At 54.2% G+C, this 24,456-nt stretch overlaps 1 protein-coding gene across 5 annotated transcripts in view; it reads right to left on the reverse strand.

The window, feature by feature from the left end:
- The window catches only part of DDX11 (DEAD/H-box helicase 11), a 51,070-nt gene that overhangs the window by 23,109 nt on the left and 3,505 nt on the right, over positions 1-24,456 (reverse strand). For 3 of the 5 annotated variants that reach the window (XM_075343646.1, XM_075343645.1, XM_075343649.1), the window contains exons 1-11: positions 20,364-20,622; positions 17,673-17,987; positions 17,393-17,596; positions 16,630-16,716; positions 15,417-15,565; positions 15,230-15,272; positions 11,627-11,734; positions 11,068-11,155; positions 10,782-10,981; positions 10,304-10,456; positions 1,344-1,390 (exon numbers count right to left, since the gene is read on the reverse strand). In XM_075343646.1, coding sequence (XP_075199761.1) covers positions 1,344-1,390; positions 10,304-10,456; positions 10,782-10,981; positions 11,068-11,155; positions 11,627-11,734; positions 15,230-15,272; positions 15,417-15,565; positions 16,630-16,716; positions 17,393-17,596; positions 17,673-17,987; positions 20,364-20,432 — 1,463 coding nt within the window. In that variant the 5' untranslated portion in view covers positions 20,433-20,622. Of the gene's footprint in view, positions 1-1,343; positions 1,391-10,303; positions 10,457-10,781; positions 10,982-11,067; positions 11,156-11,626; positions 11,735-15,229; positions 15,273-15,416; positions 15,566-16,629; positions 16,717-17,392; positions 17,597-17,672; positions 17,988-20,363; positions 20,623-21,407; positions 21,539-24,456 lie in introns of those variants that run through there. The other 2 variants (XM_075343648.1, XM_075343647.1) reach the window with 2 other exon arrangements.

A 24,456-nucleotide genomic window follows, 5' to 3' on the forward strand; every position in this document is an offset into this window, starting at 1 on the left:
GAGTGCGGCTCTGGAGTATAATACAGGATGTAACTCAGGATCAGTAATGTAATGTATGTACACAGTGACTGCGCCAGCAGAATAGTGAGTGCAGCTCTGGAGTATAATACAGGAGATAACTCAGAATCAGTAATGTAATGTATGTGCACAGTGACTGCACCAGCAGAATAGTGAGTGCAGCTCTGGAGGATAATACAGGAGGTAACTCAGGATCAGTAATGTATGTACACAGTGACTGCACCAGCAGAATAGTGAGTGCAGCTCTGGAGGAAAATACAGGAGGTAACTCAGGATCAGTAATGTAATGTATGTACACAGTGACTGCACCAGCAGAATAGTGAGTGCAGCTCTGGAGTATAATACAGGAGGTAACTCAGGATCAGTAATGTATGTACACAGTGACTGCACCAGCAGAATAGTGAGTGCAGCTCTGGAGGAAAATACAGGAGGTAACTCAGGATCAGTAATGTAATGTATGTACACAGTGACTGCACCAGCAGAATAGTGAGCGCAGCTCTGGAGGATAATACAGGAGATAACTCAGAATCAGTAATGTAATGTATATACACAGTGACTGCACCAGCAGAATAGTGAGTGCAGCTCTGGAGGATAATACAGGAGGTAACTCAGGATCAGTAATGTAATGTATGTACACAGTGACTGCACCAGCAGAATAGTGAGTGCAGCTCTGGAGTATAATACAGGAGGTAACTCAGGATCAGTAATGTATGTACACAGTGACTGCACCAGCAGAATAGTGAGTGCAGCTCTGGAGGAAAATACAGGAGGTAACTCAGGATCAGTAATGTAATGTATGTACACAGTGACTGCACCAGCAGAATAGTGAGTGCAGCTCTGGAGTATAATACAGGAGGTAACTCAGGATCAGTAATGTATGTACACAGTGACTGCACCAGCAGAATAGTGAGTGCAGCTCTGGAGGAAAATACAGGAGGTAACTCAGGATCAGTAATGTAATGTATGTACACAGTGACTGCACCAGCAGAATAGTGAGCACAGCTCTGGAGGATAATACGGGATGAGTAATGCGCTGTATGTACAGTGTGTAGCGCTGCGTGGTGTGCATTGTGCGGTTTTATCTCCGCGGTGCACATTGTGATTCGCAGTTTGCAGGATGTTAGTAGAAGAGGGAACATAAAACACATTTTGTAAATGGAAGGACGGCTGTTGAGCAAATCAAAAAAAAAAAAAAGCTTGAATCAATAGAAGCGGAGCGTTGTGTGCGGCGCCGGCAGTCGCTGCCATCCTCCGTAATGGAAGAAAATTACCAGGGAAATGTACAAGTGACAGCCGGCAGATTACGGCCTCATTACGGTAAATACCTGTATCGCTCCGAGTACTGCTCCAGCTGCGAGTGCGCCTGACACAACTGCAAGGAAAGAGACGGAGAGTGAGCCGGGGTCCCGCGGGCCCCGGGGGTCCGGACACAAAGAAGAGACATTCTGTATGAAGGATGAGCCAGAACCTGCGGCTGCAGAACACGACGCCGCGGAGCGAGCGCGCTAATTACCGGCAATCCCGGGCGCCATAAACGAGCGCAACGCAATTATGTGCCGAGGTCTTAACTGCATCTATGGACTATGGGGGAAAATTGCGAAAACCTAAATGACTGGATGTGGAGGTGGTCACGCGTCAGCTCGGGACACAGTCTCCAAAGCACTTCTGGGCATGTGAAGCCTATGAAGGGGCCTCAGAGCTGAACTCCGTTTATCCTTGAGATTGGTTGGAGATGTAAACTGAAAGATATTTACACGACATTTTCTGACATCTATAATTTTTTCCAGTTTTCCGTCACTGGAGCTGTTTTTTTTTTTTTTAGAAATACAGTTTACTGATTGTATATTTTGAGCACTGATATATATGCAAATGATGTAGTCAATAAGGGGTTAAACGATTTGTTTCTGGGGAGGGAGGTTCGCTCTATCCAATATCCTTTTCCTCTGAGACACAATTATGTCTTGCTGATGATGAAGCCATAGATGTCCCGGGGCCTGCTTAAGGACCCCATCGCGGTCCCCTAGGGGGATTAAAAAAATAGCTTTAAAATTCAAAAACCTTTTAGTTTTATGCTCCCAATATTTAACACTCTGAAAAAAAAAGTAAAAAAATAACAATCTTTTGTATCAATGCATGTATAAAAGTCTAATACGATACACTTTATTGATCCCGATAATTTCCCCCGGGATCAATAGAGTGTATCGTATTAGACTTTTATACATGCATCGATACAAAAGATTGTTGTTTTTTTTACTTATTTTTCCAGAATGTTCAATATTGGGAGATTTAAACTAAAAGGTTTTTAAATTTTAAAGCTATTTTTTTACATATTTTTTTAATCCCCCTAGGGGACCGCGATGGGGTCCTTAAGCAGGCCCTGACACATCTATGGCTACATCATCAGCAACACATAATTGTGTCTCAGAGGAACTGATATGGGATAGAGCGAACCTCCGTCCCCAGAAACAAATCGTTTAACCCCTTATTGACAACATCATGTGCTTATTTGTCACTGCTATACAGCCAGCACTGAACTAGCTCTGATCGCTGCTGTCAATTACAGAGTGGCACTTAAACAGGTTGTCCACTACTTTTACATTGATGGCCCATCTTTAGTATACATTATCAATGTCTGATCGTCCGGGCTCTGACAACCGACACCCCTCGTTGATTGGCTATTCTCTGAGCCAGAAATGCTCAGTTCCAGAGCTGCCCCATGAACTGTTGCCGTATGCTGAAAAACATGATGTCCCCACCTCCACACTTCACTGTTGTGGGTGTTTTGGGGGGTGATTTGCCTTTTGGCCTTCAAACATGGTTTATATTATAACCTCTAAAGAGTTCTTTTTTTGGTCTCCTCCGACCAGACTATATTCTCCCAGTATTTCACAGGCCTCTCTAAATGTTGTTGAGCAAACCCTAAAGCTTGAACCTTTGTGTTCAGCAATGGAGTCTTGCATGGTGAGCGTGCATACAAGAGTGTGCATACAAGAGTGTGCATACAGGAGCGTGCATACAGGAGCGTGCATACAGGAGCGTGCATACAGGCCACGGAGGGGGAGTTCACTTCTTATTGTTTTCTGTGATACAATTGTACCTGCTGATTCCAGGTCTTTCTATAGCTCTTCTCATGTGTCCTTGACTCTTGGACAACTCTTCTGATAATTCTTTTCATTCCTTTGTCTGACGTCTTGCTGGGAGCACCTGGTTGTGGCCGGTTTATGGTGAAATTATGTCCTTTCCACTTCTGGATCATGTCCCTAACACTCACTGGAGCTATCAGTAGTTTATAAATTCTTGGATAGCCAATGACATCAGTATGTTTTGCAACAATAAGGTTGTGAAGGTCTTGGGAAAGCTCACTGGTTTTACCCATCACTAGGTGTTTCTTGTGTGGCACCTTGGTAATGAGACACCTTATCGGCCATCAGTTCAACCAGCTGATATTTTTTATCACTAAGTGAAGGTCTTGATACAGCTCCCTGGTTTTACCCATTATGAGATGTTTCTTGTGTGGCACCTTGGTAAAGAAACACCTTGTTATCAGCCATCAGTTCAAACCAGTTGATATTATTTTTCACTAATCATCAGTATTGCTTTCTAATTAGTGATAGATATCAGCTGGTGTCAGGACTGTCCATGGATTTTTGCGCCTCTCTTTCTACATGTGTTTAATACTTTTTTCCTGGGTCATTGCTCAACACTAAGGTTATAGACATCTATGGTTTAATTCCTTTGCCTGTGTGGATTGGATGGGTTGTTACCGACATCTGGTGAGAAATTCATGTCAATAGTAGCTTTAGAGATATATTGGTGATGTGTTCAATACTTATTTCACCTGATATCTTTTAAATATATCATATATATATATATATATATATATATATATATAAACTGTGTATATATATATATATATATATATATATATATATATATATATATATATATATATATATATATATATATATATATATATATACACACATATATATACACATATATATATATATACACACACATATATATACATATATATACACACACACATTTTGTTTTTGAACAGTGATGGCGTAAAGTGAAAACTATACCTCATCACCCCAAAAAAACAAAAAGTTCAGGACATGAAAAATCATCAGATAATGAAGGGGTTATATGGAAGTGTGAGGGGCATCTAAGCAGTGATCTGCGTGAGCTCCGGTTGCTGCCTCTGGCTTCATACACTCGCACATCTCAGGAAGGGGTTAATCTGCAGCCTCCCAGATGGAAGATGACGACCTCGAAACTCTATGAAATTAATAAAACTTTGTGTTTTTCTTTTCTTTTCCTCCTCTGTGATCAGTGAACGATCCGGGCAGAATGCGGCGACATCTGGTGGCAGCCGCCCCCCTGCGGTGCATCCCTGGGCAGGTGGGGGCACGGGACCCTATTAACAGGCTTCTCGGGAGATCCAGATGTGCGGAGCTGGCGACGTGACCCGGCCGCGCTGATACAATGGGGGCAGGAGAGCGGCGGCGCTGAGAGTCCGCTCAGCCGGAAAACCAATTACGGCTTCATCACAATGAGATTGCTTTTCTCGGCGCCTTCTATTTAGCAGCAACAAACGGGGAACGAGCGGCCGATCCGACCCAGAAAGGCAAAAATGAAATGTTAGTAATCTATATGGAGACGCTGGCGGCCGCCGGGGCCCGACCTTCGCCTCGGTCTGCTGCTGGGGCCCGACCTTCGCCTCGGTCTGCTGCTGGTGGCTGCCGGGGCCCGACCTTCGCCTCGGTCTGCTGCTGGTGGCTGCCGGGGCCCGACCTTCGCCTCGGTCTGCTGCTGGTGGCTGCCGGGGGCCCGACCTTCGCCTCGGTCTGCTGCTGGTGGCTGCCGGGGCCCGACCTTCGCCTCGGTCTGCTGCTGGTGGCTGCCGGGGCCCGACCTTCGTCTCGGTCTGCTGCTGGCAGCCGCCGGGGCCCGACCTTCGCCTCGGTCTGCTGCTGGTGGCCGCCGGGGCCCGACCTTCGCCTCGGTCTGCTGCTGGCGGCCGCCGGGGCCCGACCTTCGTCTCGGTCTGCTGCTGGTGGCTGCCGGGGCCCGACCTTCGCCTCGGTCTGCTGCTGGTGGCTGCCGGGGCCCGACCTTCGCCTCGGTCTGCTGCTGGTGGCTGCCGGGGCCCGACCTTCGCCTCGGTCTGCTGCTGGTGGCTGCCGGGGCCCGACCTTCGCCTCGGTCTGCTGCTGGTGGCTGCCGGGGCCCGACCTTTGCCTCGGTCTGCTGCTGGCGGTCGCCGGGGCCCGACCTTCGCCTCGGTCCGCTGCTTCTCCTCATCCTCCGATTTCTGAGGCCTCGTGTTAGGCTGGTGATAAACGGGCCGAGGTCAGCCCAGAGCCGGCGTGAGATTTTTCGTTTTTTTCTTCCCTTTTTACATTTTTTCTCTCCCCTTAGTCCCTGACAGGGGCGAGTTTTCCAAAAAAAAACAAAAAAAAAACAAAACACATTTTCGCCATTATATTTGATACAAACGAAAAACGCCGGCCTCCAACGTTGCAGAACGTCTGCCGGACCCGCGGGTGATTAATCGCCCGCTCCATGTGGTATCAGCAGCGGCGTCTCTGCCATTGTCGCCTCCTCTCGGGGTCCGGAGTCTAATATTAGTGGCAGATTCTATTACACACCATATTTTTTGTGTTTGCAGAACTTTGTGGGATTTGACGGGCGCAGACTTCGCCCCTCGGGGGATTTCTAAACCCAATTACACGGAGCAGACGATTTCATTTTCTATTTTAATTAATATTTTCCTTTTATCTGAAGGATAAAAAAAAAAAAGTATTCGCTTGTAATTAACCAATTATTGCGTCTGCACTAAAGAAAAGGGAGCAGGAAGCGGAAGCCGGTGCAACGTATCATCCTATATCATGTGTTACCATAAAGGGGCGCTCCGGCCTAAACTATATGGGAGATCCGTATCCCTGCAGGGCCAGGAAGAGATAAAAGCCCAATATGCAACCATGTACCGCATTTTTCGGTTTATAAGACGCACCCCAAATTTGGAAAAAAAAAGGGTGAAGAAAAAACAAAACAAAAAAAGAGTCCATTGTATAACCAGGTGGTGTCTTACCGGAGGGGGGCAGCGGTGGTGGAGCAGGGTCACAGGAGGCAGAGACTGTCAACAGTGGCAGCTGTGGTGGCTGGAGCTGGGGCGGCTGGGTTGGGGCGGTGGTGCTGGTGTTGGGGAAGCTGTGTGTTGGGGCGGCTGTGCTGGGGCAGGTGTGGTGGAGTTGGGGCGGCTGTGCTGGGGCAGGTGTGGTGGAGCTGGGGCGGCTGGGCTGGAGCTGGGGCGGCTGGGCTGGAGCTGGGGCGGCTGGGCTGGAGCTGGGGCGGCTGGGCTGGAGCTGGGGCGGCTGGGCTGGAGCTGGGGCGGCTGGGCTGGAGCTGGGGCGGCTGGGCTGGAGCTGGGCGGCTGGGCTGGAGCTGGGGCGGCTGGGCTGGAGCTGGGGCGGCTGGGCTGGAGCTGGGGCGGCTGGGCTGGAGCTGGGGCTGCTGTGGTGGAGTTGGGGCGGCTGTGTTGGAGTTGGGGCGGGTGGGCTTGAGTTGGGGCGGCTGGGCTGGAGCTGGGGCGGCTGGGTTGGGGTGGCTGTGTTGGTGTTGGGGAAGCTGTGTGTTGGGGCGGCTATGCTGGGGCAGTGTGGTGGAGCTGGGGCGGCTGGGTTGGGGTGGCTGTGTTGGTGTTGGGGAAGCTGTGTGTTGGGGCGGCTATGCTGGGGCAGGTGTGGTGGAGCTGGGGCGGCTGGGCTGGAGCTGGGCTGCTGTGTTGGGGGAGTTGGGGCGGCTGTGTTGGAGTTGGGGCGGCTGGGCTGGAGTTGGGGCGGGCTGGGCTGGAGTTGGGGCGGCTGGGCTGGAGCTGGGCGGCTGGGCTGGAGCTGGGGCGGCTGGGCTGTGAGCTGGGGCGGCTGGGCTGAGCTGGGGCGGCTGGGCTGGAGCTGGGGCGGCTGGGCTGGAGCTGGGGCGGCTGGCTGGAGCTGGGGCGGCTGGGCTGGAGCTGGGCGGCTGGGCTGGAGTTGGGGCGGCTGGGCTGTAGCTGGGGCGGCTGGGCTGGAGCTGGGGCGGCCTGGGGCTGGAGTTGGGGCGGCTGGGCTGGAGCTGGGGCGGCTGGGCTGGAGCTGGGCTGCTGTGGTGAGTTGGGGCGGCTGTGTTGGAGTTGGGGCGGGGTGGGCTGGAGTTGGGGCAGGTGGGCTGGAGTTGGGGCGGCTGGGCTGAGCTGCTGGGGCGGCTGGGTTGGGGTGGCTGTGTTGGTGTTGGGGAAGCTGTGTGTTGGGGCGGCTGTGCTGGGCAGGTGTGGTGGAGTTGGGGCGGCTGGGCTGGAGCTGGGGCGGCTGGGCTGGAGCTGGGGCGGCTGGGCTGGAGCTGGGGCGGCTGGGCTGGAGCTGGGGCTGCTGTGGTGGAGTTGGGGCGGGTGGGCTGGAGTTGGGGCGGCTGGGCTGGAGCTGGGGCGGGCTGGGTTGGGGTGGCTGTGTTGGTGTTGGGGAAGCTGTGTGTTGAGGCGGCTATGCTGGGGCGGCTGGGCTGGAGCTGGGGCGGCTGGGCTGGAGCTGGGGCTGCTGTGTTGGAGTTGGGGCGGCTGTGTTGGAGTTGGGGCGGCTGTGTTGGAGTTGGGGCGGCTGTGTTGGAGTTGGGGCGGCTGGGCTGGAGTTGGGGCGGCTGGGCTGGAGTTGGGGCGGCTGGGCTGGAGCTGGGGCGGCTGGCTGGAGCTGGGGCGGCTGGGCTGGAGCTGGGGCGGCTGGGCTGGAGCTGGGGGCGGCTGGGCTGGAGCTGGGGCGGCTGGGCTGGAGCTGGGGCGGCTGGGCTGGAGCTGGGGCGGCTGGGCTGGAGCTGGGGCGGCTGGGCTGGAGCTGGGGCGGCTGGGCTGGAGCTGGGGCGGCTGGGCTGGAGCTGGGGCGGCTGGGCTGGAGTTGGGGCGGCTGGGCTGTAGCTGGGGCGGCTGGGCTGGAGCTGGGGCTGCTGTGGTGGAGTTGGGGCGGCTGTGTTGGAGTTGGGGCGGGTGGGCTGGAGTTGGGGCGGCTGGGCTGGAGCTGGGGCGGCTGGGTTGGGGTGGCTGTGTTGGTGTTGGGGAAGCTGTGTGTTGGGGCGGCTGTGCTGGGGCAGGTGTGGTGGAGTTGGGGCGGCTGGGCTGGAGCTGGGGCGGCTGGGCTGGAGCTGGGGCGGCTGGGCTGGAGCTGGGGCGGCTGGGCTGGAGCTGGGGCGGCTGGGCTGGAGCTGGGGCTGCTGTGGTGGAGTTGGGGCGGCTTGTGTTGGAGTTGGGGCGGGTGGGCTGGAGTTGGGGCGGCTGGGCTGGAGCTGGGGCGGCTGGGTTGGGGTGGCTGTGTTGGTGTTGGGGAAGCTGTGTGTTGGGGCGGCTATGCTAGGGCAGGTGTGGTGGAGCTGGGGCGGCTGGGCTGGAGCTGGGGCTGCTGTGTTGGAGTTGGGGCGGCTGTGTTGGAGTTGGGGCGGCTGTGTTGGAGTTGGGGCGGCTGGGCTGGAGTTGGGGCGGCTGGGCTGGAGTTGGGGCGGCTGGGCTGGAGTTGGGGCGGCTGGGCTGGAGCTGGGGCGGCTGGGCTGGAGCTGGGGCGGCTGGGCTGGAGCTGGGGCGGCTGGGCTGGAGCTGGGGCGGCTGGGCTGGAGCTGGGGCGGCTGGGCTGGAGCTGGGGCTGCTGTGGTGGAGTTGGGGCGGCTGGGCTGGGGCTGCTGTGCTGGAGTTGTGGGCCTGGCTGTGCTGGTGCTGGGGCGGCTGTGCTGGAGCTGGGGCGGCTGTGCTGGAGCTGGGGCGGCTGGGCTGGAGCTGGTGCGGCTGTGGTGGAGTTGGGGCGGCTGGGCTGGAGCTGGGACTGCTGTGGTGGAGTTGGGGCGGCTGTGCTGGAGCTGGGGTGGCTGGGCTGGAGTTGGGGGCGGCTGGGCTGGAGCTGGGGCGGCTGTGCTGGGGCAGCTGTGCTGGAGCTGGGGCGGCTGTGCTGGAGCTGGGGCGGCTGTGGTGGAGTTGGGGCGGCTGTGCTGGAGCTGGGGTGGCTGGGCTGGAGTTGGGGCGGCTGGGCTGGAGTTGGGGCGGCTGGGCTGGAGCTGGGGCGGCTGTGCTGGGGCAGCTGTGCTGGAGCTGGGGCGGCTGTGCTGGAGCTGGGGCGGCTGTGGTGGAGCTGGGGCGGCTGGGCTGGAGCTGGGGCGGCTGTGGTGGAGTTGGGGCGGCTGTGCTGGAGCTGGGGTGGCTGGGCTGGAGCTGGGGCGGCTGTGCTGGGGCAGCTGTGCTGGAGCTGGGGCGGCTGTGCTGGAGCTGGGGCGGCTGTGGTGGAGCTGGGGCGGCTGGGCTGGAGCTGGGGCGGCTGTGGTGGAGTTGGGGCGGCTGTGCTGGAGCTGGGGTGGCTGGGCTGGAGTTGGGGCGGCTGGGCTGGAGCTGGGGCGGCTGTGCTGGGGCAGCTGTGCTGGAGCTGGGGCGGCTGTGCTGGAGCTGGGGCGGCTGTGCTGGAGCTGGGGCGGCTGTGCTGGAGCTGGGGCGGCTGGGCTGGAGCTGGGGCGGCTGTGGTGGAGTTGGGGCGGCTGTGCTGGAGCTGGGGTGGCTGGGCTGGAGCTGGGGCGGCTGTGCTGGGGCAGCTGTGCTGGAGCTGGGGCGGCTGTGCTGGAGCTGGGGTGGTTGTGTTGGGGAGGCTGTGCTGGAGCTGGGGCAGCTGTGCTGCTGGGCTGGGGCGGCTGGGCTGGAGCTGGGGCGGCTGTGCTGCTGGGCTGGGGTTGGGGCTGCTGGGCTGGGTCGGCTGGGCTGGGGGCTGTGAGGGCTCCAAAAAAATGGCACCCCGAGTAGGAGCGTGCGCAGATTGAGCTCCGGGCTCAATGACAAGTTGAGATCTCATCTGCGCACGCGCCACCTCTGGGCGCCATTTTCCTTAAGTCCGCTCCTGGGAGATCAATGGGTCAGAGGCGGAGTGTATGCAGATGAAATCTTGAGCCGAGAGCTCGCGCTGACTCCTGGTGCCATTATTTGAAGTCCTCATTGCGCGCAGCCTCAACTCAGCCGCCGCCGCCCCAGCACCAGCCCAGCCACTGCAGCCCCTGTACAGCCACCGAGCATTGCCCCTGCCTCCTGCTACCCCTCTCCACCACCCCCCAGTGAGCTACATTCGTATTCTAAGACGCACCTCTCACTTCACTTCCCTCCCAAATTTTTGGGAGGAAAAGTGCGTCTTATAATCCAAAAATATACGGTAACTCCTCCTGGCAGCCGTCTTAGAGCCAAGGAAGGTCATTAATATCAGACCTCGGGGGTCCGAGAAGCGGTAAGGCTCACCTGCGCCCCGGTCACCTGGGAGCTGTACATGCCGGTAATGGTGTCTATCAGGTTGTGCGCTTCGTCGATGATCACCACCTGCTGCTTTAGTTTGATGCCGGACGCCCGGCGGGTGCAGTCATGGAGCAGCGTCTGGTAAGGGAGGACCACCAGCTGGAAAACAGACAAGTACGACATTGTGAGGACTGAGAAGACGCAAAGGGTTAAATAACGCGTAAAAAAATCATCATCAGTGGAAACGGAAGCCATAATAGTAAGAAACAGGTACAATCCTTAGTGGTGGGACTGAATGGGAAACAGCGCCCCCCCCAGCCGCAGGCCGTGTCTGGTATTACTATTGATGTGATGACTGAGGGGTTATTATTACACCTGGCAGATGTGGTGTTGGCTCCGGACGCCGCCGCCGCCGTCGCTCCACTGCCCTCTCCATCTGTCCCACTGATCCCATTAGGCCCGGTGTGGCTCGGTGTCCACTCACCTGTGCGGCCGGTACGGCGTAGCGGCTGGCGTAGTACGGGCAGGCCTTCACCTCGCGGGCCCGAGTCACCAGCTGCTCGATGTCCTTCACCTCCACCAGAATCTCATCTCTCAAAAACTGCATTTGGTCGTAGGAATAGAAAGGACAAGTCGCCCGACCCCCGCGCGGCCTCTTCCCTTCCGGCTCTTCGCTTTTCTTATCTGGAAGGAGAACAAAAAAATAATTGGTAAAAGACGTCAATATAAAAATAGAGAAATGTAAAGGAACATATAAGCTTCTTTCCCACCGCGTTTGCTCTTCTGCATCTCCATGCAGCGGTCATTGAGGAGCTGGACGGAGCCGAGCCGCCGCACGTCTTCATTCACGCACATGTTCTGCGGAGAAGCACAGGGACACGTGACCGCGAGCGTCCTTACAACTTTACTTTCCGCCTCCTCCGAGTCTCCTTCACCTGCACTTGGATTTCACCGTCGGCCATTACTACTCCTGTCTGCACCGCTGCGTATATCACAGGGGAGGTGACGGAGCAGCAAATCCAAACGAGCGCTCAGTACGGGGACAGAGCCGTTCCCCTAGATATATCCTCCCAAAATGGGGACATTATGTAAAAATGTGCTGGGTCTGCGGCAGAGGAGACTGTCAGGAATATTCATCAGCCTCCGACAACGACCTACAGGACGCGGCTGACAATGAACGCATGGAAATAAGGGATGTCATCGGGCTCCTTTGTCCCTTCTATACAGACGGCAGTATGGCTCCCCCCCCAGCAAACACCAGCCCTAAGAGAAATATAGGCCACCGAACCACAAAGCAAAACGAAAATAAAATAATAATGATGTGATTACCTGCCGGGACCCCAGGGACACCAGACGGGTCTCCCTCCCAAATGGACTTTTCTGCAGTTCATGGACAAACTGAGAAAGCTGAGAATGAGTGCGGCTGCAATAATAAATCTGTGCGAGGGGAAAACAGGAGATTAGGGTTAGAGGTAATATAGGTGATCCCCAGTCCGAATCCCATCAGTCCACAGGTTATACTCATCACAGAAGATATTTACATGTACGTTTCCAGCGGCCACCACTAGGGGGAGCCCCCTGTATACAGAGATACATGATAAGATCCTGTCTGCAGCCACCACTAGGGGGAGCTCCCTGCATACAGAGATACATGATAAGATCGCCACCACTAGGGGGAGCTCCCTGTATACAGAGATACATGATAAGATCCTGTCTGCAGCCACCACTAGGGGGAGCTCCCTGTATACAGAGATACATGATAAGATCCTGTCTGCAGCCACCACTAGGGGGAGCTCCCTGTATACAGAGATACATGATAAGATCCTGTCTGCAGCCACCACTAGGAGGAGCTCCCTGTATACAGAGATACATGATAAGATCCTGTCTGCAGCCACCACTAGGGGGAGCTCCCTGTATACAGAGACACATGATAAGATCCTATCTGCAGCCTCCACTAGGGGGAACTCCCTGTATACAGAGATACATGATAAGATCCTGTCTGCAGTCACCACTAGGGGGAGCTCCCTGTATACAGAGATACATGATAATATCCTGTCTGCAGCCACCACTAGGGGGAGCTCCCTGTATACAGAGATACATGATAAGATCCTGTCTGCAGCCACCACTAGGAGGAGCTCCCTGTATACAGAGATACATGATAATATCCTGTCTGCAGCCACCACTAGGGGGAGCTCCCTGCATACAGAGATACATGATAAGATCTTGTCTGCAGCCACCACTAGGGGGAGCTCCCTGTATACAGAGATACATGATAATATCCTGTCTGCAGCCACCACTAGGGGGAGCTCCATGTATACAGAGATACATGATAAGATCCTGTCTGCAGCCACCACTAGGGGGAGCTCCCTGTATACAGAGACACATGATAAGATCCTATCTGCAGCCACCACTAGGGGGAGCTCCCTGTATACAGAGATACATGATAAGATCCTGTCTGCAGCCACCACTAGGAGGAGCTCACTGTATACAGAGACACATGATAAGATCCTATCTGCAGCCACCACTAGGAGGAGCTCACTGTATACAGAGACACATGATAAGATCCTATCTGCAGCCACCACTAGGGGGAGCTCCCTGTATACAGAGATACATGATAAGATCCTGTCTGCAGCCACCACTAGGGGGAGCTCCCTGTATACAGAGATGCATGATAAGATCCTGTCTGCAGCCACCACTAGGGGGAGCTCCCTGTATACAGAGATACATGATAAGATCCTGTCTGCAGTCACCACTAGGGGGAGCTCCCTGGATACAGAGATACATGATAAGATCCTGTCTGCAGCCACTACTAGGGGGAGCTCCCTGTATACAGAGATACATGATAAGATCCTGTCTACAGCCACCACTAGGGGGAGCTCCCTGTATACAGAGATACATGATAAGATCCTGTCTGCTGCCACCACTAGGAGGAGCTCACTGTATACAGAGACACATGATAAGATCCTATCTGCAGCCACCACTAGGGGGAGCTCCCTGTATACAGAGATACATGATAAGATCCTGTCTGCAGTCACCACTAGGGGGAGCTCCCTGGATACAGATACATGATAAGATCCTGTCTGCAGCCACCACTAGGGGGAGCTCCCTGTATACAGAGATACATGATAAGATCCTGTCTACAGCCACCACTAGGGGGAGCTCCCTGTATACAGAGATACATGATAATATCCTGTCTGTAGCCACCACTAGGGGGAGCGCCCTGTATACAGAGATACATGATGAGATCCTGTCTGCAGCCACCAGTAGGAGGAGCTCCCTGTATACAGAGATACATGATAAGATCCTGTCTGCAGCCACCACTGGGGGGAGCTCCCTGTATACAGAGATACATGATAAGATCCTGTCTGCAGTCACCACTAGGGGGAGCTCCCTGTATACAGAGACACATAAGATCCTATCTGAAGCCTCCACTAGGGGGAGCTCCCTGTATACAGAGATACATGATAAGATCCTGTCTGCAGCCACTACTAGGGGGAGCTCCCTGTATACAGAGATACATGATAAGATCCTGTCTGCAGCCACTACTAGGGGGAGCTCCCTGTATACAGAGATACATGATAAGATCCTGTCTGCAGCCACTACTAGGGGGAGCTCCCTGTATACAGAGATACATGATAAGATCCTGTCTGCAGCCACTACTAGGGGGAGCTCCCTGTATACAGAGATACATGATAAGATCCTGTCTGCAGCCACCACTAGGGGGAGCTCCCTGTATACAGAGATACATGGTAAGATCCTGTCTGCAGCCACCACTAGGGGGAGCTCCCTGTATACAGAGATACATGATAAGATCCTGTCTGCAGCCACCACTAGGGGGAGCTCCCTGTATACAGAGATACATGGTAAGATCCTGTCTGCAGTCACCACTAGGGGGAGCTCCCTGTATACAGAGATACATGGTAAGATCCTGTCTGCAGCCACCACTAGGAGGAGCTCCCTGTATACAGAGATACATGATAAGATCCTGTCTGCAGCCACCACTAGGGGGAGCTCCCTGTATACAGAGATGCATGATAAGATCCTGTCTGCAGCCACCACTAGGGGGAGCTCCTTGTATACAGAGATACATGATAATATCCTGTCTGCAGCCACCAGTAGGGGGAGCTCCCTGTATACAGAGATACATGATAAGATTCTGTCTGCAGCCACCACTAGGGGGAGCTCCCTGTATACAGAGATACATGATAAGATCCTGTCTGCAGCCACCACTAGGGGGAGCTCCCTGTATACAGAGATACATAAGATCCTGTCTGCAGCCACCACTAGGGGGAGCTCCCTGTATACAGAGATACATGATAAGATCCTGTCTGCAGTCACCACTAGAGGGAGCTCCCTGTATACAGAGATACATGATAAGATCCTGTCTGCAGTCACCACTAGGGGGAGCTCCCTGTACACAGAGATACATGATAAGATCCTGTCTGCAGTCACCACTAGGGGGAGCTCCCTGTATACAGAGATACATGATAAGATCCTGTCTGCAGTCACCACTAGGGGGAGCTCCCAGTATACAGAGGTATATGATAAGATTGTAAAGCTGGCTCTTTCTAGATGCAGACTGGCCTTTATCCCCCTCCTTTCGCTGCTGCAGTATATATATATATATCACATTTATGCTTTTGGAGGACGCTGCGGATCAGAATTATCGGCGTTAATGATTGATGCTGGAGCTGGATGTAATGGCCGCGATCTATAGATACTTTCTCCTTTTTTCGCGGTCAGGGTATTCTTCGGCGCCGGTCACTGCTGGAGTTTTGCCTGTATCTATGAGAGGGGCCGGGGATTCAGCAGTAATAGGCTCAGGCCCGGAGACGGGGAACGTCCATAATTGTCCGATGTTGCATTATCCGCGGTCCCCGGAGGCCGCAGAGGTGACCGGGCTATGAAATTAATGGCGGCTTTGTTGCTTACCTTGGTCACGTGCTCTTCCTCACAGTCATCATCATCATCAGATCTGGCAACAGAAGGAAGAAAAAAAGTAACCCTCAGTAGAGAATCGCAGGAATCGGCCCCTCATGACCGGTCCGTTAGTGTCTCGACCCCGGGACCCCCAATCATGTATAATGTGTGTTGTGGAGAACTACAAGTGCCATCATACCCTCTGCCTTTCTTGGCCTCCTCGTCGCTCTGGTACTCGGCGAGGAGCAGCTCTTCCTCTCCGGGCTCCAGGGCCGGGCCGTCCCCTCCGGGGGACAATATCTGCTGACTGAGCCGGAGAAGACGAAGGGTCTCATCATCCTCCTCCCTCTGGAGGGGAGCAAGAAACAAGAAGAGGAGAAGACACTGAAAAGCCTGAGTGTGCGAGATCCCGAGGAAGACGGGCGAGATCCCGAGGAGGACGGGCGGGATCCCGAGGAGGACGGGCGGGATCGAGAGGAGGACGGGCGGGATCCCGAGGAGGACGGACGGGATCCCGAGGAGGACGGACGGGATCCCGAGGAGGACGGGCGAGATCCCGAGGAGGACGGGCGAGATCCCGAGGAGGACGGGCGAGATCCCGAGGAGGACGGGCGAGATCCCGAGGAGGACGGGCGAGATCCTGAGGAGGACGGGCAAGATCCCGAAGAGGACGGGCGAGATCCCGAGGAGGACGGGCGAGATCCCGAGGAGGACGAGCGGGATCCTGAGGCGGACGGGCGGGATCCTGAGGAGGACGGGCGGGATCCCGAGGAGGACGGGCGAGATCCCGAGGAGGACGGGCGAGATCCCGAGGAGGATGAGCAATCCTGAGGAGGACGGGCGAGATCCCGATGAGGAAGGGTGAGATCCTGAGGAGGAAGGGCGAGATCCCGAGGAGGAGGAGCGATTCCGAAGAGAATGGGCAAGATCCCGTGGAGGATGGGCAGGATCCCGAGGAGGATGGGCGAGATCCCGAGGAGGATCCACTCATCCCGGGCACGAGGGAGGGAACCATGGAAGTGTGAGAAGATCTTACAGGAGACATGTGACCTGTGCAGGAGTGCGGCTGTAGCGGGTCAGAGTAGTTTTCCGCTTGTGCTGCACGCAGTGGATCTTCTCCAGTATCGGACGACTGAAGCTGCTGACGCTTCGGGGCTGCACTAAAGCAAAGAGCCTGCGCTCACTTGTTACCTAGGAAACCGGCCACCGCTGATAACACTGCAGAGGTGGTCGGTAACTTAGGCAATGAGCTGGGAACTATATGAAGTTATTTTTTCGAAGAACTTTGCAATTCTACCTATGACCGGTCGTCCTGCACTAATCTCAAACCTCGGCACCTGGTGGGACCATACGGCCGCCCTGAGGCCTTTCACAGCGCACCACCGCCGCTGCCTCATCCGCGCACACCTCACCTTTCTCTTGGCGGCGAACTTCATCTGGACGTTATGTCGCATCTGCTCCAGTTTCTCTGCTCGTTTCTTCCTCCGCAGCTGCTCCTCCTGCGGGAGACACAGACATAACGTAACCGCGTGCGTCACCCGGGGCCTCGCTCCGTTCACTGACAGCAAGCCAGCGTAAATCACTAAACCTACAAATTCTCCTATCATGCCTAATCCCACCGAGAGTGAGAAAGGGTTAAAACCTAAAAAAAAAAATTCCGCTGCTTTCAAGCGTCGCACATTTTCCTCGGCGTCGGCGAATCTGAAGATGAAATGTGCGAGGCCCAAAAAAAAAAAAAGCACTTTTCTGGCTGTGGGGAATAAAACCGCTGTAATGAACGGGGAGAAGTGCGCGAGGTATAAAAAATAGATTAGGGGGGGGGAGGTTTGCATTATTTAACATCGCGGGATGGTGTTATTATGACGGAGACACCTCCGGCTGAAAGGGACTCACACGAGCCAGCGAGAAAGGAGATAATGCAGGAAAATGGAGCGTGTTCTCATTTCATGCAAATATGTCGCCTGCAGGGGCCGCGGCGGCTCAGAAATGGTGGAATCTGAACACCGCCAGTAATAGAAGCTTCAGCGGATTAATGGCGCCACCTCCAGGCGGGCAGGGGGTACTGCAGCTGCAGAGATTACACGGGAACTTTTTATCTGTTCCCTCCCCGCAGCCGCACGGGGTCTTCAGTGGTTGTCGTCGTGTCCCGGTCGGGTCACAGTCACCGTCCCGCACCTTTATCTTGTTCCTCTCGTCCATCTCTTCTTTCTTCTGTAAGAACTGGGTCACCCAGTCGGGCTCGGTGGTGGATCCGCAGGTTGCGGGTGTGGACACGTTGGTCGCTTCCGCCGCCATCGCCTCGGCCTCCTCCTGCCGCTTCTTCTCTTCAAAGTCCCGCAGCCACGTCAGGGAGCCGCAGATCAGACTCAAGGACTTGCCCTGCGGAGATTACACAGGTGTGACCCAATCCTGAGACGCCCTCCCAACCCTGGAGCGGAGTGACTCTAATCCTCACCGTGCCTGTAGGACTCTCAAAAATCCCGACTTTTCCAGCGTCGATCACACGATAAAGCTCCGTCATGAACTGTTCCTGGATGGGGTACGGCTGAAAGGGGAACGGGAACGTCACAGGCTCCGCGAGGCGGGGTGTCACAGGCTCCGCGTGGTGGGGCGTCACAGGCTCCGCGTGGTGGGGCGTCACAGGCTCTGCACGGTGGGGCGTCACAGGCTCCGCACGGTGGGGCGTCACAGGCTCCGCATGGTGGGAAGTCACAGGCTCCGCGAGGTGGGGCGTCACAGTCTCCGTGCGCCGGGGCGTCACATCCATGTCCTAATAATAGAAGGGAGAACTGTTATGGTCAGGGGACCGCAAAAGATCTTGAAACAATCCCATAAAAAGGTTGAAGATGATAATACACAAGAGTAGTTGGAATCTTAGCTGGCTGCAATCCACTGACTACACAAACACAACTAGAAGTAGCGGTGGAGCGTTCCTAACAAACCTAGACGCCTCGTCACCGCCGGAGAACTAACTGACCTCAAAGATGGAATGAGGAATCCTGACTTGCCTCAGAGCAGCCCCAAAGGAAAGTCAAAGCCCCCAACATATAATGACAGTGATATAAGAAAAAACAATACACAGATGGTAAACATAGAGTTAAGCAAGGTGAGGCCCTGCTAGCTAGATACAAACAGATAGGATAGATTGCTGGTTGCAGCCAGTAAAAACCCTGAATAATACCAACACCTGATAACCAAAAATTCACTTAAAGATCACACGATCTTTCCTCCCACTATATCAGGAACTCTTGTGCAAATACATTTAAATAGAAAATGCAAATATAATAAAAGATCTTAACTACAAAAACACATGAGGTACAAAAATACAAAACTCCTGATCAAACAGGGAGTAAAAACTCCCTTTTTTGCTGGGAATAAATCGTCCTCCAAACATGGTGCAGGAAGAGCTCTTATTCACATGCAAGAAACAAAAAGGGAATATTCTCAAACACTAATTTAGAAAAAGACATAGATTAAGCAGAAACGCCCTTCAGTGCAAATTCAGCCTTTAACCAAGCACAGACTAAGAGAACAAAACACTTATCAGGCATAGCTGTAGACCAGGATGACATGGAAACAAAACCAATGCAAAGGAGCAAAAAAAAAACGCTGTAGAAAACATTCCTGGAGAATCCAAAAAGGCGCAAAAAGGCAAAACAAAAACCTAAAGGGAAAGGCAAAGTCCTAAAGGCTGGAGGACAAAATTCAGGACATCATCACATGGAGCAGAAACAATTATCACCAGCAAAGGTTAGACAGAGACTGCCTTCCTATATCCCCCCCCCAGGCTGGACTCCATAGGCTTCCTGAAACAGCAATCATCTCCAACACCTGTCTGAGCAACAGATGCAGACTCAGACTCAGTACCGGCACTAGCCACCAGAGGGAGTCCAGAAACACTCCCGGGAGCAGCACCATCTCTGATGATATTCACAACAGAGAACATTACTGAGGCTGCAGATTTCTGCAAACACAAGATTTTGTTAGCTTATAAGCACCTCTACAGGTAAAGGGCTGGTATTTATTTGGGGATCTTTTCCTGGGACAGCACTGCCGATCTGCCCCTGTGATACATGTGCAGTGTGAGTGTGCAACATGTATAACACTGGAAATAACTCATCACAGCCAGTAATGTTTAAGCCGCTGGCAAGAAAAATGAGTACACCTCTAAGTAAGAGTGGCCAAATTGGACCCCCCCACCCCTGTAACCTCTGCAGTGTGCGTGGTATGGTCTGAGCACTGACAGGCGGACCCCCCACCCCTGTAACCTCTGCAGCGTACGGTGTATGGTCTGAGCACTGACAGGCGGACCCCCCACCCCTGTAACCTCTGCAGCGTGCGGTGTATGGTCTGAGCACTGACAGGCGGACCCCTCCACCCCTGTAACCTCTGCAGCAATGCTGGCAGCACTCATACATCTATTCTGAAGAGATGACCTCTGGATATGACGCTGAGCTCGTGCACTCAGCTCCTGTGGTCCCCCATGGCGAGGCCTCTTCTGAGTGGATCCTGTTTGGTTATACCTCTGTATGGTCTTGGCCACCGTGTCAGGGGGGTGGGAAGCTTTTTATAGCCTCAGACATCTTTATGTAGAGCAATGATTATTTTTTTCAGAGCCTCAGAGAATTCTTTGCCATGAGGAGCCATGCTGACCCTCCAGTGACCCGTATGAGAGAGTGTGTGAGGGATAACACCGAATGTAACTCACCTGCCCCCCATTCACACCTGACACCTTGTAACACAAGTCACATGACACCGGGGAGGGAAAATGGTAATGGGGCACAATTTGGTCATTCTCACTTGGGGGGGGGGGCACTTACTGATAAACAGAAAAAAACCCACAGTCTTATATCAGCCAGGAATGCAAACCAAGCGTCCAGCTTGTCTAACAGAAAAGAATATGGGCCGGACGTGCCGGTCCATTCACGTATAATGTTCCCACAAACCTGTTCCAGCTTCCCAGCCCAAGGCCATCGGTTGGGGATGATAAACAGAAGTACGCTAATGTTTAACATCTAGCAATTTGCAGAGTTCCTTCATGACCTGAGACATGAAGGGATCCCCTGGTCTGTCAAGATCTCCTTAGGTAACCCCACCCGAGAGAACATGCACATTGCCTCCTTGGCTATGACTTTAGACGACTTACTGTATGTTGGACTACCAGCATATGCTGATGACCCCTGGATGACTTATTTACCGGACCGACCAAATGCATAGCTATTCTTTCCTACAGTATCTCTAGGATCAGCAAAGGTGCCATGGGACTCTGGAAATGTGGCTGGGGGCTGGTCACCTGAGACGAGCCAAAATACCATTTTACGTCTTGCAAGACACCAGGCCTGTGAAACCTGGGTTATCTTAGGGCCCAGGTGTCTGCCAAGTTCATGTGAGCAAGGTCCATCATGTGAGCAAGGTCCATCATGTGAGCAAGGTCCATCATGTGAGCAAGGTCCATCATGTGAGCAAGGTCCATCATGTGAGCAAGGTCCATCATGTGAGCAAGGTCCATCATGTGAGCAAGGTCCATCATGTGAGCAAGGTCCATGCCTGTGGCATCAATTGTTCTATAGATTCGCCTCATACTTGGTAAACTCGGGATACCAAGTCTTTGTTAACCTCGAAGCGAGGAAACATGGTATCTGCCCCGGGTTGTTGGGGTTCTCCATCAACATCTAATACATTTTCCCTGGCCCAGGACAACATAGGGTCTTGGACTTGCACAGTACTGATATTGTCACAAGAGACATTTAAGTCTGACAATTCGGGTCCCAGTAGTAAGTCCTCTCTGCCCCTGGCCAGCAACTGGTTTGTGTCCATGGGCTCAGCAAAGTGGGGGCGGTTGGTTCTTACATGACCTGGCATCGCTAAACTATTGGGTCCATTCCCTGAGGGATAAGTACTGAGTGGCCCTCCTTGGCTTTGCCCGACGGGTTGGAACTTCCTGCCACATTCCTCAGAGCGCCTAGGTAGCCCCATCCCGCTTAATATGGTCCGCCACCTGGAGCACATTATTAGGAGATGTCTGTCCGACCTAGCGCTGGACGGAGTGCAGCCCTCCAGAATTTATCAGCCACTATGACGTCCACCATGGCAGAACCTCGGGCTGCAACCACTTCTGTATCAGATGCAGCAAGTCATGACACCGAGACCTTGAAATAACATAGAAGGAAAAGTGCGCAGCACTGCTTACCCTTTCAAGAGGTAGTGAGATGATCTCGTTTCACCACTAAGCAGTGTGGTTGTTGCTTTGTGACATCGGGCACAATCCTGAAAAAATTCCTGGTATGATGGAAGCTGCTGTCTCAACCGTGGTGCTATTGCCCAGACGAAGCCATCAATTCATAGAAAATAAAGGAGCGGGCAGCACTCTGCAGGTAGCTTCAGACAGCTTTATTTTTCGATGCTGACAGGTGTCACAGACATGAGGGAGTGGAGGGAGGGGAGCACGAGGACGACGGTACCGTTTCCATACAACTATGTATGGACCCGTGAAAGCGCCCCTAGAGGTGCGAAACGGTACCGTCGTCCTCGTGCTCCCCTCCCTCCACTCCCTCATGTCTGTTACACCTGTCAGCATCGAAAAATAAAGCTGTCTGAAGCTACCTGCAGAGTGCTGCCCGCTCCTTTATTTTCTATGACACCGAGACCTTGCTGGCTTGGAAAGGTTAAACTCCAATATATTCGAGCCAACACATTTACGCCAAGTTCTGCCAGGATCTCCCTTCACGATTGAGTAGTCCACCGCTTGCTCAGTTGGTAAGTCGAAAAAGGACTTCTGGGGTCCTGACGCCAAAAACAGAGCACTGACTTCCACTCATTGATCCCGGTGCAGACTCTCCCTCTAGGTCACTCTCACAAATATGGCCAGGGCAGGCCTCCACGTCTTCCGATAGCTCCATTTTGGAGATTACTGCACGGACCGCTTTCCGGGCACAGTGGACCACCTGAGGAGTTTCTCCCGTGTGTAGTGCCGTCACGTGCTGGACCAGCAGCTGGTCAATCCCCTGCTGGTGCTGCTGTCGGGCGACCTCCATGAGCACTTTCACCGCAGCCTCCTAGTCCGCAGATGTCCTCGTCTGGGTTTGCGATAATCCCTTTATCCAGCACATGTACTGGCCCCAGCCAAAAGTGCAAACCATTAGCATCAGCCTCACCGCGTCTGCGCACTTCAAGCCGCCAATTGTGGAAGATTCGCTCTGGTAGGGGATGGCCGGGACGCAGAGGCACACTCAGAGGCACACGCAGAGGCACACAAGGAGGCAGAGGCAGACGCAGAGGCACACGCAGAGGCACACGCAGAGGCACACGCAGAGGCACACAAGGAGGCAGAGGCAGACGCAGAGGCACACGCAGAGGCACACGCAGAGGCACACGCAGAGGCACACAAGGAGGCAGAGGCAGACGCAGAGGCAGACGCAGAGGCAGACGCAGAGGCACACGCAGAGGCACACAAGGAGGCAGAGGCAGACGCAGAGGCAGACGCAGAGGCAGACGCAGAGGCACACGCAGAGGCACACGCAGAGGCACACGCAGGTTTCCAGGCCAAAAACTCCGTTTGCACTGGTAGGAATCAGGAAAAATTCAATCTTACATCAGACGGGAACATAGACCAAACCCAGCGCATCACACAGCACGGCACAGCACAGCACGGCACAGCACAGCACGGCACGGCACGGCACAGCACAGCACGGCACGGCACGGCACAGCACGGCACAGCACGGCACAGCACGACACAGCACGACACAGCACGACACAGCACGACACAGCACGACACAGCACGACACAGCACGGCACAGCACGGCACAGCACGGCACGGCACGACGGGACACACTGCTCAGGTGTGATGTCCCCACAAGACCGACCCCACTGAGAAGTCAGGGCTGTCTATGCTGTGCTAATTCTTCAGCTGTGCAACCTGTGTGTCTGGGCTCTGTAAATATTCAGGGGTCCAGTCTGGGGTCTGTATATATTCAGGGGTCCGGTCTGGGGTCTGTATATATTCGGGGGTCAGGTCTGGGCTCTGTATATATTCAGGGGTCCGGTCTGGGGTCTGTATATATTCAGGGGTCCAGTCTGGGGTCTGCATATATTTAGGGGTCCGGTCTGGGCTCTGTAAATATTCAGGGGTCCAGTCTGGGGTCTGTATATATTCAGGGGTCCGGTCTGGGGTCTGTATATATTCGGGGGTCAGGTCTGGGCTCTGTATATATTCAGGGGTCCGGTCTGGGGTCTGTATATATTCAGGGGTCCGGTCTGGGGTCTGTATATATTCAGGGGTCCAGTCTGGGGTCTGCATATATTTAGGGGTCCGGTCTGGGCTCTGTATATATTTGGGGGTCCTGTCTGGGGTCTGTATATATTCGGGGGTCTGGTCTGGGGTCTGTATATATTCGGGGATCCAGTCTGGGGTCTGTATATATTCGGGGGTCCAGTCTGGGGTCTGTATATAATCTGGGGACCGTATATATTCATGGGCCCGGTCTGGGCTCTGTATATATATGGGGGTCTGGTCTGGGGTCTCTATATATTTGGGCTGCGGTCTGGGCTCTGTATATATTTGGGGGTCTGGTCTGGGCTCTGTATATAAACGGGGGTCCGGTCTGGGCTCTGTATATATTCAGGGGTCCAGTCTGGGGTCTGTATATATTCAGGGGTCCGGTCTGGGCTCTGTATATATTCGAGGGTCCGGTCTGGGCTCTGTATATATTCAGGGGTCCAGTCTGGGGTCTGTATATATTCGAGGGTCCGGTCTGGGCTCTGTATATATTCGGGGGGTCTGGTCTAGGCTCTGTATATATTTAGGGGTCCGGTCTGGGGTCTGTATATATTCAAGGGTCCGGTCTGGGCTCTGTATATATTCAGGGGTCCGGTCTAGGGTCTGTATATATTCGGGGGTCCGGTCTGGGGTCTGTATATATTCGAGGGTCCAGTCTGGGCTCTGCATATTCGGGGGTCCAGTCTGAGCTCTGCATATTCGGGGGTCCAGTCTGGACTCTATATATTGGAGGGTCTGGTCTGGGGTCTGTATATATTCAGGGGTCTGGTCTGGGCTCTGTATATATTCGGGGGGTCTGGTCTGGGGTATGTATATATTCAGGGGTCCTGTCTGGGGTCTGTATATATTCGAGGGTCCGGTCTGGGCTCTGTATATATTCGGGGGTCCGGTCTGGGCTCTGTATATATTCGAGGGTCCGGTCTGGGCTCTGTATATATTCAGGGGTCCAGTCTGGGGTCTGTAT

Source organism: Anomaloglossus baeobatrachus, chromosome 4 (genome assembly GCF_048569485.1).
Source record: "Anomaloglossus baeobatrachus isolate aAnoBae1 chromosome 4, aAnoBae1.hap1, whole genome shotgun sequence".
Classification (NCBI taxonomy): Eukaryota; Metazoa; Chordata; class Amphibia; order Anura; family Aromobatidae; genus Anomaloglossus; species Anomaloglossus baeobatrachus.